General features: G+C 36.6%; 1 protein-coding gene and 1 long non-coding RNA gene across 20 annotated transcripts; one reads left to right on the top strand and one right to left on the bottom strand.

The window, feature by feature from the left end:
- The first annotated feature begins 3,296 nt into the window (after positions 1–3,296).
- LOC113357052 (acidic leucine-rich nuclear phosphoprotein 32-related protein-like) lies at positions 3,297–5,850 on the top strand. The gene is made up of 2 exons (XM_026600313.1): positions 3,297–4,185; positions 5,331–5,850. Exons 1-2 carry the CDS (start codon positions 3,493–3,495, stop codon positions 5,496–5,498), a joined length of 861 nt encoding a protein of 286 aa, XP_026456098.1. The 5' UTR covers positions 3,297–3,492; the 3' UTR covers positions 5,499–5,850.
- Positions 5,851–10,802: 4,952 nt separating this feature from the next.
- LOC113357053 lies at positions 10,803–15,549 on the bottom strand. Of its 19 annotated transcripts, XR_003363390.1 has the most exons (9): positions 15,408–15,549; positions 15,238–15,275; positions 14,282–15,149; positions 12,942–13,119; positions 12,754–12,846; positions 12,543–12,628; positions 12,075–12,133; positions 11,885–11,983; positions 10,803–11,660 (listed from the first exon to the last, which is right to left on the bottom strand). It is a non-coding gene; the product is annotated as an uncharacterized LOC113357053 (long non-coding RNA). The 19 variants fall into 19 exon arrangements; XR_003363398.1 differs by having other exon boundaries at positions 11,885–12,628; positions 14,282–14,417; positions 14,987–15,149; XR_003363394.1 differs by having other exon boundaries at positions 11,885–12,628; positions 14,282–14,417; positions 14,491–15,149.
- Between the last annotated feature and the right edge of the window lie 452 nt (positions 15,550–16,001).

The following is a 16,001-nucleotide window of genomic DNA, read 5'->3' on the forward strand; positions in this document are numbered from 1 at the left end:
TTTAAAACCTTTTCCAAGTAAGATGGTTTCTGAGATAAGATTCTTGCATATGTCCGGGACGTGATACACGTCATTCAATGCGAGAGTTTTTCCTGAAGTGAGCTTCAATTCAACCTTGCCTTTTCCTACCACTTTAGAGGTAGAAGAGTTTCCCATAAACAATTTCTCATCGTCTCCTACTTTGTTATAGGAGGAGAAAGCATTTCTGAACTTACAGACATGCCTAGTGGCTCCAGAATCAAGCCACCAGTCTCTCACATTGGTCACATTAGAGACAAGGTTGACTTCAGACACCATGCCAGTAAAATATCCAGAATCATCTACTACGTTTGCCTTATTTTTCTGTTTAGGATTATTTTTGGTCTTTTTAGGTGCCCTACAGTCCTTGGCCATATGACCAGTTTTCCCACAGTTATAGCAGTCGCCTTTGATGGTGTTTTTGGAGACACCACCCTTTGGCTTAAGATGGTTACCTTTGGAGTTACGCTGTTTGTTACGTTTACCATTTTTGCTGGATTCTCCGTGCCTTTTCTTTGACGCAGCATTATCGTCCAGGACATGAGCTTTGTTTGACATGTCTTTGCTCAGCATCAGGCTCTTGTCTTTGCAGCACAGAAGTTCCTCCACCTGGATCTTTTTCCCCAGCTCCACCATGGTGATTTCACGATTCTTGTGTCGCAGCCTCCTCTTGTACTCGTTCCATGAGGGTGGTAGCTTTTCAATCACTGCAGATACTTGTAGAGATTCATCAATATGCATGCCTTCAGCAAGAATTTCGTTGATGAGTAGCTGGAGTTCGAAGAATTGTTCTACAACAGGCTTTTCATCAGTCATCTTATATTCCAGGAACCTAGCCACCAAGAACTTCTTGCTTCCAGCAGCTTCAGCAAGATATTTTTCTTCTAGGGCTTCCCATAAATCAAAAGCAGTAAAATTCTCTTTTGCATTATAAAAGTCGTACAAGGAGTCATCCAGACAGTTAAGAATATGGTTTTTGCACATGTAATTTTTCCTAGTCCACCTATCCAGTCTATCTTCATAACCACGGTCATGAAGCCTTCTTGAGGGTCTTTCTAAGGCAACTTCATCTAGCCTTTGGTCTTTTAAGAAGAATAACATTTTGGACTGCCATCGTTTAAAGTCTTTGCCACTAAACTTTGGGGGTTTGTCTACAGTACTCTTTCCCATGTTGTTACAAAATATAGTAAAGAGGATATTGCCTTTAGATTGTTGGGTATATTACTAATAAAGTAACTGAGAAGAAGATACTTAGCTCAAAATAATGTTGCTGATGTTGCTGCACAGAAAATGTAGAGGCACGTAGACTACGCTGTCCTAAAGGCAATATCGCCTGCCACTCCTCTGAGATGCTACAGCAGTTGGTGAGTCACCTCCAGGATACAACTACAGTTAGTACCCCTCAATGTAGCATACAATGAGGGTACCCTTAGAGCTTGGCAGAACTTAAAACAGTAGAAGAGATGTTTACAGAAAAACTGAGGGAGAGTAGAAGAGATATTTCTCTGTGGTGTGTATTTTCTGAGATTACAACTACTCTCTTATATAGTGTTTGTATAGTTACAAACAAGAAAGAAAACCCATGCGTATGACAGAAAAAACTGGTTATGTTGGGTTAAAGATAGTGCAACAAAAGTTGTTTTGTCAGGCATGGAGCAGTGTGTTGCTGCCAAGCCAAATACGTACATACAAGGGAGCCAGGACAAAACACGTACAAACAAAGAAGCCAAGACAAGCACGTTCAGACAAAGAAGTCAGGACAAAACTCGTGCAGACAAAGAAGCCAAGACAAGCACGTTCAGACAAAGAAGTCAGGACAAAACACGTGCAGACAAAGAAAAGATTCTTCTACTTGTGTGGAAAACACGTACCAAAAATTCCAGCAAAAAGATAGGATCTAATACACCCACACCCACACCCACACCCGAACCCGAGCCCGACCCGACCCGACCGACCGACCGGACGGACGGCGGCGGCGGCGTGCGTGCTTCTGTGCGAAGCACCGCGCGTACGGGAAAGGCAACCTTGCCCTAGTCTAAGCCTCCCCCCCAAGCACAAAAGTCTAATGACCCAAGGGCCATGCCCTTATAGCCAACTCTATGGTATTTATGTCTAAAACTCTTTAGATTTTAGTCAATGTGGGACTATTGTTTTATCTATTCAAAAGAAAAAACAATTAATGTGCAATAGGTCTAGGGATCAAAACATAGTCCATGGAAAAATTGTTAATTTTAAAGCGTTTTTTCTAACAGAACTGATGTGTAAAAATGAATTAAAGAAGAGTACCTTCTAGTGTTACTGTGTTAAGGTAATAAGACTACAATATTAGAAACAAATGAGTTGTAAAACGATCAATCAAGACCCAGTATGAAAACAACCATATGGGTCATTCTACAAAGAAGAATTTGAAAGTCACCATGCATGTGGAACAAATTAAATTCCTATGAGGAATTTTATCAAACAGTTAACATGCATGTTAATTTCTCAAAAATAGCATTCAAATCTACTAAAAAAAATCATAGATGACCAATCAATCATAGAGTATGGATGTAAACCCTAGTCATGAAACACTATAAATTCATCAAATACTAGTTTTAGAACACTAAAAACCAATTGATTTCTGAGGTAAACAACACCAATCAATTAATCGATTGATATTTCAGTTTTTGAGAAACCTTAACATACCTGATGACATTGGAGATCTTTTATGAAGAAGTAGAGAAGATTTTGGACTTGTTTTCTCCAAGAAGCAATAAACCAAGATGAATCAGAGCAGTAAATCCACGAAACTGAAGTTAAACCAGAGAAGGAGAAACTCAGACGGGAAAAATCATTTTTTTCTCGATGAAAATGGAAGGAAAGAAGCTTTTTGTGAGTTTTTTTAAATTAAAAAAGGAAATGTTATCCGGACATTGGGTGGTCGGATGGGTATCCGTACATTGAGTAGTCGGATGGAGAATCAGTTTAATCTTACCACGGTAGCTTTTGACTCCACAAATTTCTGAGGGTCCACGAATATATGAAAAGTCATAGAGTTATGGATGGTTTTAGCTCCACGGTTCCACACCATAGGAGTGGCCCTAATAAAAGAGTCGGGACTCGGGAGATATTCCTTACCGCGTGTACCTCTCACGGTCTCACCCAACAAACACAACTATCTAAAGTCTCAACCACAAGCTAATCCACGTCATCGATCCAAACCTTCTCAATCCAACGGCCAAAAACAGAAACGAAGAAACAATACACACTTAGGTTAAAAACTTAGAACCCTAAAACTTTAAAGCGCGAAAAATCAACGCAGATAAAGAAAGTGTGAGGAGAAGAGAAATCAGAAAACTAGGGTTTCATTTTGCTTCTTTCAATACGAAATCGACCTGAGATAGAGTGAAATCAAGGTTTCAGAAAATTAGCCTTCCTTTTGGAGTGATTTCTGATTTGGGGATTTTTTAGGGGCTTTGGAAAAAAATTCGAACCATGGATGAGGTTTGGGAGAAAGCTGTGAAAACAGCACTTGATCTTGATGGGCAGGGCGATTATGCAGCAGTAAAAACCCTAACTTTAGATGGAGCAGTGAAGTGTTATCAAGGTAAACTTCCATCACAAAATCTATTAGAGAAATTTAAAGGGCTTGAACATCTTTCAATAGCTAATGTTGGTCTTTCTTCACTAGAGATATTTCCTTGTATTACAACTCTTCAGAAGCTTAATTTATCAGATAATCGTATCGTTCGTGGTTTAGAGTTTCTTGTTAAAGCTGGTTTAGATTCGTTAAGAGATCTTGATTTATCGAACAATAGGATTCAAGCTGTTGAAGATTTAGCTCCACTTGCTGAGTTGAAACTAGAATCTCTTGATTTGTATGAATGTCCTGTTACAAAGATTAAAGATTATAGATCTAGGGTTTTCGGATTGATTAAATCTTTGCAGTATTTGGATAAGATGGATGTAAATGGAGTTGAAGTACTTGAGTCTGATGAAGACGAGGAAGATGATGATGAAGAAGAAGAAGATGAGGAAGAGGATGTTGGGTGTGGAGAAGTTGATGGAGAGGGTCAACTAGGTAAAAAGATGAATAATGGTGGGGTTGCTGATGAAGAGGATGAGAGTGATGCAGATGAAGGTGTTGAAGAAGATGGAGAATCGGCAGATGAAGATGGCGAGGATGAGGTGAGAAATCTTCTTGCTATTCAGTTTCCTTAGTTTTTCCCATTTTCGGGCTGTTTAACTAGTAAGATAACTGAGTATCTTGGTAGTTGAAATATTGTAGTTTACAGCATTGTGTAGATATTTGATTTGTATAATTAGAGGTTGATTCACTTTTATAGCACTTTGACTCCTATGACCTATCCATCCTTATTGTCAAATTATATGAGTCATGGTGAATTCAAGTTGTCAGTTTCTTTAATGGTACACAACACACACTTTGGAGTAGCACATTGTACACCAAAATTGTGAAGCTCTTCAGTTTGAAATTGTGATGGCTGTTATGCAGTTATTGGTCTCCGTAGCTAGTTTAGTACACCCTAATGTCCGTCAGAACTCAGAAATATTTGATGTCATTGGATTGATTGGTTTAGTGATACTTACTTAGCTATGTTTAAATAAGGATTGATAGGTCAACTAATTCTGCATAGATTCTTCAGTCATGTGTGTTCATGTAATAATGATTGGTATCCGGCATATGGCTGTTTCGTTTTATATCGTGTTCTTTTGTTGACATAACTAGCTTAATAATCTTACTCAAGTTATGAGGGTAACTACCAACTACATTATCAAGTTACTCAAGTTATGAGTTGGAATTTATCATTTTGCACAGGAATTCCAATGATATAGCTTTACATACTATACCAACTAAATGTTTTATCTGCAAGAAGGCTTTGTAGTCTAAATAATTGAAGGATCTTGGACTCTGTTTCTTTGTTAGAACACCAAGTGACTTTGTTTTTGTACATGTATTCTCCAAGCTTCTGTCCAGTAGTTGCAAATGTCCATGGTTTTAAAACAGTTGCATATTATCTTACCTAAAAATTAATGTTAGTATATATTTGTTTTAATTATCAGATCAATTATCTCAGAAGTACGATTATTCAGTATTGTATAGACGAGAGTCACAAGACTAACTGAATGTTAGATGTATTCATATATGTTATGCAAGTCTTTTGAGTTTCGCATCTGGTTGCCGATGATGCCTTTCAAGTCACCTTACTTTGCTTTTCAGTACTGTCATCTTCATATCATATATTCATGTTAAGTAAAAAGTAATTTTGATACTATTTTGGCACTAGTAATCATCTTCTGTTTTTTGCTGTCAGAATGAGAATGACGAAGATGATGAAGAGGAAGATGAAGATGAGGATCAAAATGGTGAGGTTCCAGTGCAGCCATCCTCTCCTTCACATTCCAAGAGGAAGAGATCTCAAGTCGACGATAATGGTGATGATGTTGACAACGATAGCATTGTGGATGCTGCAAGTCTTTGAAGCTCGAATGAGGTGTAACCTTATTATCTTGAGAACAGTTGAGGAATTTTGTGGGGCAGGAACTAGATAGTCCTTCACCTTTGTTAGTCGGTGAAACTTCTTTATGTATTGGTGGTATTACTCTGTTTATGAGAGAACGATGAATATAGGGATGAAAGAAAAAAGAGATGTTGTCATGGCATGTGATTTGGAGGGAGGTATGGCGGGTAGTTATACTAACAACTTGTTTGAAAAGTCGTTATTTTCTTTTTTTTCTTTTGCTTTTGTTGGTTTTCTTATTGCCCTCACATGCTTCTCCTGCTGCGTATCATCCTACTTCAATAGATTATTTTGACAGGCCAATATTCCCTCCCTTTTTAGAGTGAATTTCGGTTTTCAAAGAAAAAAAAAGGTGAGAAAAAGGTGAATGCTGAAGAAGCCCTTTCTGAGTGTTTCTGTTGGATTAGCAAGGACTAGTGAGCTTATCTGTTGGATTGAATACTAGAGCTTAACCCGGCACGACCTCCATAATAAATAGTAATTTTTTCTGCTCGACTCGTGTTATTTATTTGTTATTATTATGCATGTATGCAGTGATGATTAACTTTATTTGTTATTATCATACATGTATATAGTGATGATTAACTTTTGTGCTTTTTAATTGTTATGTTCTCTTATATATTGTAATCGGAGAACCATCAAGTGGTCTGATGATTTTCATGCTCCCTCCCACCGTGGAGGTCAGGATTCGAACCCTTATAATTGCTAAAATTCCTAGATTAATGGGATTTAGGAGTAGTCTAAGGACCACTGTACCAAGCTATCAAAAAAAATATATATTGTAATCGAGTTTATTTTAGCACTAAAATAAATCAACTTGACTTCCATAATAATCTACTGCCACTTAAACCACCCACTACCTCTTGCCATTACTACCTCTACCGGCTCCACCACCACCCTAACCACCCATATTCGTTTTTTTTCCATGTGTTCCCTGTCCTAGCCATTCATGGCATACCACGATAACTAATTTAATTTCTCTTTTTTTGACGTCCTAAGGTAAAATTAAATTAAATATTTAAACCCTAATTAAGAATATTTGTGGAATTGAAATATGTCTTTTGAAAAAAAAAAGTTAATTGACTTTGTCGTTTAATTAAAGTGTAGTTCATTTGGAGATGAACCCATTATTTTGTCTTTAGATTTATTTTTTTTATCCTCATATTTCTTGTTTTGATTTATAAATAAATTTTTAGGTCATCTGAAGTGGTCAAGATATCAACTCTTGAACATGAAGGTCAAATACTTTTTTGTTTAGATTTATAAATAAATTTTAGGTCATATGAAGTGGTCAAGGTTCAACAGTTGGACATGACGATCAAAAATATTATTTCGAGATTTAGTAAGAACTAAGAAGATCAACATTGGATTTCATCAATAGTTGAAGAACATAAAAGGAGAGATTTTCTTCCATGACCATCATTATAAATATGACTAGGGTATGATCCGTCCCGTTACGGCCCGGGTTTTGGTCTATCGTTAAAAGTATAAAAGTATTATAATGGTAGCATTGGGAGGAAGTTTGCTGCAACAGTGTTATTCCACACCTGCATATCAGATTATTTGGTGCATTTGAGTCTATTTAAAATCTCGTAATAATGTAGGAGCCATATGAAGGTTTTCTTTTTCTCTTTAGAGAAAAAGCTATATTTAATCTGCATACTCCGGGTATCAGCAGTATCTCGTATGTATTATATTTTGGTTAAATTAGTTGGTTATGAGATATTGCGCCGGTGCTCTGCACGGGCCTAGATATCTTGTACAAAAAATGTGTGTAATAGTAAAATATAAGTAACAAAAATAATCGAATCGGCTATAGCCAGATCTGTAAACCACAACATGATGTTTGGGACTACAATATCAACTGGAGGATCATATTCTATACTTTTAGCTCCATCCACGTTTTACATGCCCATCTAAGGTTTGTGCTTACCTAAATTCTCTTGCACAAAGTTTGTATGTAAGGATCTAAGAGGCCATTAGAATCCCCCTAAAGGTCCATCTTAGTATTAGTGCTTCAAAACACATTTTCGACATCATCGACGGGTCTTCTTTTTATGGATGCATCCTTTGTGATTACACCACTTCAACGTGACATCAGCTTCTGCATCTATTATGTATTAATCAAGGGAATGGAGTGTGCTTCTATACATAATCCAAGTTGCCAAGAAGTAATAATGACAAAACATATATCACCCAGTCAAAACTGGGAAATACGTGGACTCGGGTTGTTTTTAACTGATATAAGGTTCGTATTAGTACATCTCATCGCTTCCAAAAGCAACACATATTAGATGTACAAACACTAAACTGATTCAGTTAACTGGTGTGCTCTTCACTTTATACTTAGCTGAACTCTTGAAGAAGTTATTAAAAAAGAAACAAAAATTCTTATCATAAAAGAAAAAAAAGTGACATTGAATAGAAACTTGAAAATTATTGGTAACAATTTTTTCAAATGTACCCGAGGAAGATTTCAGTAATCACCTGCCTGTTTACGAATAAGACCCTGAGAAAACAATAACTACACAACTGCCCTGAGAAAACAATAATTACACAACTACATTCTGACATTGATTTCTAAAGTGCAAGAACTTGATTAAAATTGTGATAACTCATGGAGCCCTACCCATTTTTAAGTGACTCTCAAAATTTGCAGAAAAAATATACATATTGATCTGTCTAGCAAATGCCAATAATGTTGAATATCTTTTTCAACCATAAGCAGCAGTGGTAATATATACCGAAATCATGCCTTTCAATCGAAAGAATGCACACCAGTGTTTGAGAACTGACTCAACTTAAGAAAATATGGCTACATAGAACATTGATTGAGAAAAATGTGATGAGAAGATTACCCCCATCTTTAATTATAGAACCATTTGCAGTAATTGATGCTTCATCAGCTGCCGGCATGCTTCGAATATTTGGTTCTCGTAATCAAGAAAATAAGCAATTTGACTTACCTGTAACTAAAACTACTATAAGAAGATAATTCTTGAAACACATCAAAAATGATACATTGATACACACTGTTTCCTTGTTGACTTAATCTCGTCTCTCTCTTATTATTCTACCAAAAATAAAATTAATAAAATTGCAATTCAAAGTACACTTCTGCAAATTTATAACGTCACACACAAGTGAATACAAATGGATTTCTTTATACCTAATCTTGAAAAACAAAAGCAGAAAAAACATAATTTTCATAATTAGTAGGAATGAGAAAGACGATTTGTATAAATATTATCATCAATAAGAACTGATATATACTTACCTCCACGTCTGAAGCATATGGTTGCAGTAACATAATTAATTGTCCCATATAGGATCTCCTATACATTCCGTTGTTTTTGTGAAATTTACAAAGCATTCACCAATCATGAACACATAGAACCTATCAATGAGAAACACACCTTATAAGCCATGTTAGTCCATAACATCAAGCGATCTGTTGCAAATTGAAGTTCATGTTTCTACTGGAGTATTTAACTATTTAAGTATTCAATGCTAAAGCATAGACAAATCGAGCTTCAAACTCTCAATGAACAAAAAATGGGATATTTACCCATAATATATCGTGAATCTCCTTTTTATCTCCGTAAAAGAAAAAACATCATATGAAGCAGATCAATAAGATGTGCGTAGGTAAGGAATATGTATGTAACTTCAAACATGCTAAAGACGGTATAGAGAAACCTTCGTGATAAATAGATCAACGAAGATTACAACGGCATCTGCAAGATATATAAGCAACGCCAATGGAAGGAAAACAATAGAGCAATAATTAACGGAAAACATAAAAATTAATTCGAAGTGTAGAAAGGGGAGTAACCATTTCTCTATCTTCAATTTGTTTTTCCTGAAGCGTATTCCCATGAAAGAAACTTCAGTTCGATGTGTTTCCATGCACATCTGTGCAGCGCGTCTCTTCACCAAGGAAACCCTAAGTCCCACTGTGATCGAACCTAGCCGCCTCCGTTCTCCATTCGCATAGAGATTTAGGTTTTTTATTATTTATTTTTTCTTTCATGCATATGCAGATATATTCGGGTACAGAGAAATAGGGGCGAAAATACAAAAATTGGTGGTGTGAAAAAACATAAGTTTCCTATTGGTCTAAATATTCTCAGTGGGGCCAGAAGCTCCCGCAAGAAATATTATTGGTGTGAAAAATCCTGAAGTATCTATTGGTCAATATTTTTTTGGTGGGGCCAGAAGCTCTATGAAGAGAGCTTGATTCATCTTTTAACCACAATAGAGGAAAATCACCTGAAATCATATTATTAATTAATAATTATAATTAGTGACTTGCAAATTATAAAATTTGGGTTTGTATGTCGGTATTTGTGTATATTGCAAGGACTACTAGGGCTGCACATGGGTGAGTTTGGGCGGGTATTAGCTAAAACCAACCTCGCACCCACAGACTGCGGGTTTTTCTTTTCATAACTAACCCCGCACCCACAAACAGCGGCGGATTTTGTTACCCGCCCACTACGGGTTGGGCGGGTTTGGGTTTAAACCCGCTTAAACCCGCTTTATATTCAATAATCATTCACACACATGCTTGAAAGTTTAAATAAACTACTTACTTAAGTTCTTGATAACTTAAAAAAACAAACCAAAACATAACTACATAAGTCTTCATTGTTAAGCTTAAACAAGTACTAGTGTACCTAGTACACTAATACTTTCAATAAAAACAAGTTTAAACAGTACGACTGCTTTAAAGTTCAAATTAGTTTTATCAATGGTGTATATTTAGCGGGTTTTTCGGGCGGGTTTGGACGGGTATTAGTTAAAACCAACCTCACACCCATAGACAGCGGGTTTTTATTTTCATAATCAACCCCACACCCACAACGGACGGATTCGGATTAAAAACCCACGGATTTAGTGGATACGAACGGGTTTGGGTATGATGGGCGGGTCTTGTGCAGCCCTGGACTACACAACTTTATATTAGGTAATTTTTCATCTAATGATGGTTGTACCATTTGAGCAGATCTCTCGTATTAAACATCTCTCGCTTTCATTCTTTAGATTCCGTTGGAAGGATCTAAACAGCCTAAGCTGATCACGGGGAGAATTGTAAGACATACAACAAATGACTTGTGAAGGGTAAACAGGTTCAGCTCTGCTTATGTCGAGTTCAACGCACATATGTACATTTGATGGGTAGCAGCAGCAAGCAGAAAAGTTCACCAAACAGACGCCCCATGTATCCATTTGTGTGTACATTGGCTGGAAAAACTACAGCGATACACGAAACCTTCAATTTTATTCCCAGGCAACTTGTAAATCACAGCGAAAATTGATAGTCAGGTACAAATGTATATGCCGTTAAATGTGATAGACTCGCAGCAAAAAGAATATATCTGTTACTATTAAATTCAAGATTACCCAAATAAGAAATTGTTACCGAACAACATTCTCACTGTGTCTTTCTTATATTTCAGAAAGACATCTACTGCCGTGCCATTACGTATACTACGAAAGCATTGCCGAAAAAGCCACATTATCCATCTCGTTGCCTTCGTTGTTCTCCGGCATTAATACCTTGATCCGCCTGGGTGTCGTGCATCTTGAGAGTATCACATATAGTTGTCTATGGCTGAAGTCCGGAGTTCTGAAATTTATTCCAAGTTTCCAACGAATTTCACGGATTGGTCCTGTGACTCGTGAGTTATATTCATTGGAAGAAAACTACAACGGTCCCTGTTTGTCGCTAGTCAAGATTGTTGCTTCAATTACATGTTCTCCGAAAAATTCCACACTCTGGTTCCATTGCAGGGTGCATCACTTGTCCATCCTCTGGTTCCATTGCAGGGTCCATCACTTGTTGCTACATTGCGTGGCCTCATTACTGGATATGCCACCTTTACATCCAAGCTAAATGGTGGCAAACTCCGTGGATTTATTGCATTTAAAGGTTCATAAAGGCACCCCATATTCCCCGTCGACCCCTTAATTCATAGCATTTAAAGTTCCGTTGCAGAATCCAAATATCCAATGTTATCTCTCTCTATACCTGGATAGATTTTGGCATGAGGACGGAAGATTCTCTCATTTATACAACGTTTGAGGAAGTTCTATTTTTGGTTACTGAATCGTTCCCACCTGTGCACCCAAAAATAGGAAATGAAAGTCGCACAATAAGAAACGCTTGTAATGTCGTCATCATTTCATATGTAAGATCTAGTTACGATTACGAGAACATTAGACCATAGTGTTGAGTCTGTTGACCTTAATACATGTATCATCCCAAATAATCAGTGAGCAATAAGTCAAGAAAGCAAGAAAACCCAAAGTTCAAACAAACAATTTAGTCCAAGCTTTCATACCTGGCACATCAAAGAATGACCGTAATGATGAGTAATCTTCACACCAAAAACACGAAAGACAGATAATACAACATAAATCTTGTACCCCCTTATAACACCCTGTAAGAACAACCGCCAACATAATCCATATTTTTTATAAAGAAAGTGGCTAAAGATTAAGCAATCGCCACAAACAGCGAGGAAGTACTACCCGACGGCAAATGTAAGGGCATCGAAAATCTGTCGCCAGGCTCGCCAAAACCCGCCTCACTGCACAACAAAATTTTGGATTGATGAGACCGGAAGACAAGAAAAAGATACGTAAAACCTATTTCTATTTTTTTAAATGGACGGTTGTCAACTCGACACAAAACCTTATTTAGTTAATTTTAAAATGAAGTAAAATGCGAGGTAGCCTCCAATGAAGCGGAGAAAGCTAGATTCTGCAAGAATTGTGAAAGGTTTCATTGCTACACTCCCTAATCAGAAGGTCGAGAGATAGATAGCTTCACTAAGTAATACCTCATAGAAATATATAGTATACCTATATATGTTTTTCAAAAATCTTGCAAAACCTTAGATAAACAGACAATCACGATACATTGTATCAACACACCTGGATATATGCAAAACTACAACGACAGTAAACTCAGAAATGCAGAGAGTAAGAGGAACAAACGATTTTGAAGAAAAAAATCCCATGAAAAAAACCACGTTCAATTCGCAAAAATGACGATGGGCGTAGCAGATTAAGAACATCTTCTCCTATTAATCAACAAAAGTGAAGGTTAATTAGTTCACCAAACCATTACAAAAGCCACACACCCAAATGCTGGCGCGATGAAGATAAAGAGGCATAACCGGCCATCTCTGAAGCATCATAACAGTACCTTAAACCACTACAGAAAACATATATCTAAAAACAGTAACAGAAAATCTTCTCCTCTTGGATGTTCTTTCACGAATTTGCTCACATCACAAACCTAGCTTAATAAGTAAAAAACAGCACCATCAATACTGGTTTGAGATCCTAACAATCCAAGAACTAAAAGAGTAATTACTGATTGTTAAGACTTACTTTGGCATGGATGGTGGCCAACAATTAGATTGGATGAGTGAAGAGCGACTTCTAACAAAGAAAAGGCTTTGAGTTTGAGTAGTGATGTACAGAATTGCTTTTCTTTACTTTAAGTTGAATCCACTACCATTGTTAAGGACAAAGAGACTTGGTACTCATATGATAGCATTTGTTTAGGCTAAAAAAGAATTTAATGGGAAAAGTTAGATTAGGAAACAAATCACACCAAAATGCAAATTTTGCATAGTAAAGAATCGCTACATATATCGACGTACAACACTGGTGTTCTACTCTTATAATTCACAAATATGCATTACACTGGCTAAACAGTTATGGGAGACATGGATATACAGTGTCACTAATTTAACTGGTTAGCTAGAAGTTGGTGGAGACATGGAAATACAGCGTCACTAATTTGGTTATCTTCTTCCGTTCAGTTAGATTAAGGCTTTAAATTGGCCATTCAAAATTCATCTCAAAAAATAAATAAAAATGCTTTCAACTGGCCATACAAAATTGATAATTCCAATCAAAAAGAATAAAATAATGGATTCAATTAACAAACTTCAAACACAAAAACCATTGTGAGCCTAGGAAAAAAACTAAAAGAAAACAACCAACAAAGACCAAAACAATATTACAAAGATTGGCCGATGATCAACAGATGACGCATGGAAACGGAATTCCAGTTGCGAGTATGAGAGCGACAAAGAGAAATGGGTATCTGAAATTTCTTGTTTGCGTAGTGGGAAGACTGAGAAGGCATGTGTAGGAGAATCAAATCAAATCTTGTGAAAAGACACATAACTGTATTAAAATCTAATACTAGTTACAATGTTCAACATCAATTCCTACCATTTTAACAACAAATTGTACTCGCAGTTTGGTCTAGCTCTAGTTGCGACTTTTTCTCCTTTCTCAGTAGAATGGCTATGTAAACTTCTCAGTAGAAGGGAAAAATCAAAGATTACCTGTGAGATAGATGTTATCCGTTCTCCAAGCCAATGCATGGAAACAGTGGCGGAATCAGGATTGAAAACTAGGGGGGCTTGGAAAAAAAAGTTCCGCACTTGTAAAAAAAAAAAAAAAATTGCGGTGCAAAATCTATTAAAAGAACATCCGAAGTCCTAATGGCAATAATAAACACATGAGTTCCTCACTAAACCTTACACTGTCATCATTTTTTCTCTATTCAAACTTCGAAACGCAATGATCACTTTTAAGTGTCTCTCCAAGAGGGTGGTGGAAGTAATGTTGGCATTGGATTTAGCTTGAAATGAGCTAAATTCAACATGTAGACATGAGCTAAATTCAACATTTATGGTCACGTGAATCCATACCTTAAGCTTGTCTCCTTTGACAAAAAGCCTTTAAATTCACTGCATCTTGTGCCAAGACTTGGAAAAACGTAGAAGCAACATTCAGTATCCACTTTTTTCAGATCTTGATCAGCTCTCGGATGTTTCCAAGTTCCAACTGTATCATACACCACAAGATTCAAAAATAAGCATGGATGGAAGTTTTAGATGGTATTGAAAAGGAGACATACCTGCAATTATAGTTTAAGCTCCTAATGTAAGTTTTAATCGTCTATCCAAGAGGGCATTCGAATCCCTGTTGGCATTGGCTTTAGCACAAACACAGAAACATCTTACTTTCATGATATAATGTCTGTTATCTAAGCAGAGCTCTCCCTTCATCCTTAGAAACATAAATTTCGAAATCTACTATAGTTAAGACAAAGAAAACAAAAACGCCACTCAACTGATAATCTTTCAAACCATATAATCTTACAGCATCAAACACCACTACGAAAAAAAAAACAGTGATGCTAATTTAGGCGTAGAGAGCCACTTTAATTGTAATTGAGATAAGCAATTCACTTAAACAATTTTATCAAAGAAAAATCAGTTGGATAAGTAATTTTATCAAACACTATGAGTGCATTCAATAGAAAACATCACTCACAAACAATTACCACATCTACTGAGTTCCAATGGAATTAATCGAAGAAAATGACAACTTATCTTGACAAAATTCTTTACCCTGGTTTGACAGTGAATTCCTACGCTGGCTTGACTCTGTGTAGCTGGCATCAAAAATTTTTTTACTACCTTCAAAAATTATTTTGTTTGATTGACCCCTGGCTGAAGCCAGGGGAAGCCTGTGCAAACATCCGCCCCTGCATGGAAATTCCTCCGGCACCTCCTACCAAATAGTTAATGTCAATTTGAAGAACAATCGATGATAATTCTTTATGAAAAGGAAATGGAATTAAACATCGAGAAAAACATACAAATTAGGGAAGGGTACTTGAAATAACTTGATTCTGTGCTGCAAAAACGAAGAAACCTTGATCATCAAAAGGAGAATCAAATCAAATCTTAAGAAATCAAAAGATAGATAATTCAGATTCTAAGGAGAAGGAGAATAACTAAATCGAATAATGAAAACGGGAAGAGATACCTGGGGTTATAGTAGATCGACTGGACAAATTCTTCACGCGTCTGGTTTAAGGCTGAGTTAATTCCATTGAGTGGCAAACATTTGAAACGGCAGAGACTCTTCGTTTTCGTAAGATAGACTAGGATATGACCCGTGCCGTAACGGGCCCGGATTCCTGTCAGTTGTCCAAACAAAAGGCACATAAGGTTTTTTTCTTGTATACCGTGAACCTCATAATTTATAGCGGTTATTGATATCTGATCCTGGTGGATTTTTATGGTTGAAAAATCCAGCACCAGCAACATGTTTATACATCTTTTATTGCCCAACTGCCTTACATCTCATTTTTATTTCATAATCGAAGTGTTATACACTTCAAATTATAAAAACTTAGCAGAAATCAAGCAAGCCGAGATATTATAAACTATAAGAGACAACTAGGTATCATCGGGTCCTTACGGCCCCGGCTCAACAACTGATTAGTGTCAAGCGTCACGTAGTTTTCGATATTGGACTTATGATTTTTTATCTTGATAGTTCCGTAAAAATATTTCAAAATATCAATAATATGATGGTTATCCAGGTGTTTCAATTGATATTTTCGGTTTATGTCAT

This window comes from Papaver somniferum, chromosome 3 (assembly GCF_003573695.1).
Source record: "Papaver somniferum cultivar HN1 chromosome 3, ASM357369v1, whole genome shotgun sequence".
NCBI classification, from domain to species: Eukaryota; Viridiplantae; Streptophyta; class Magnoliopsida; order Ranunculales; family Papaveraceae; genus Papaver; species Papaver somniferum.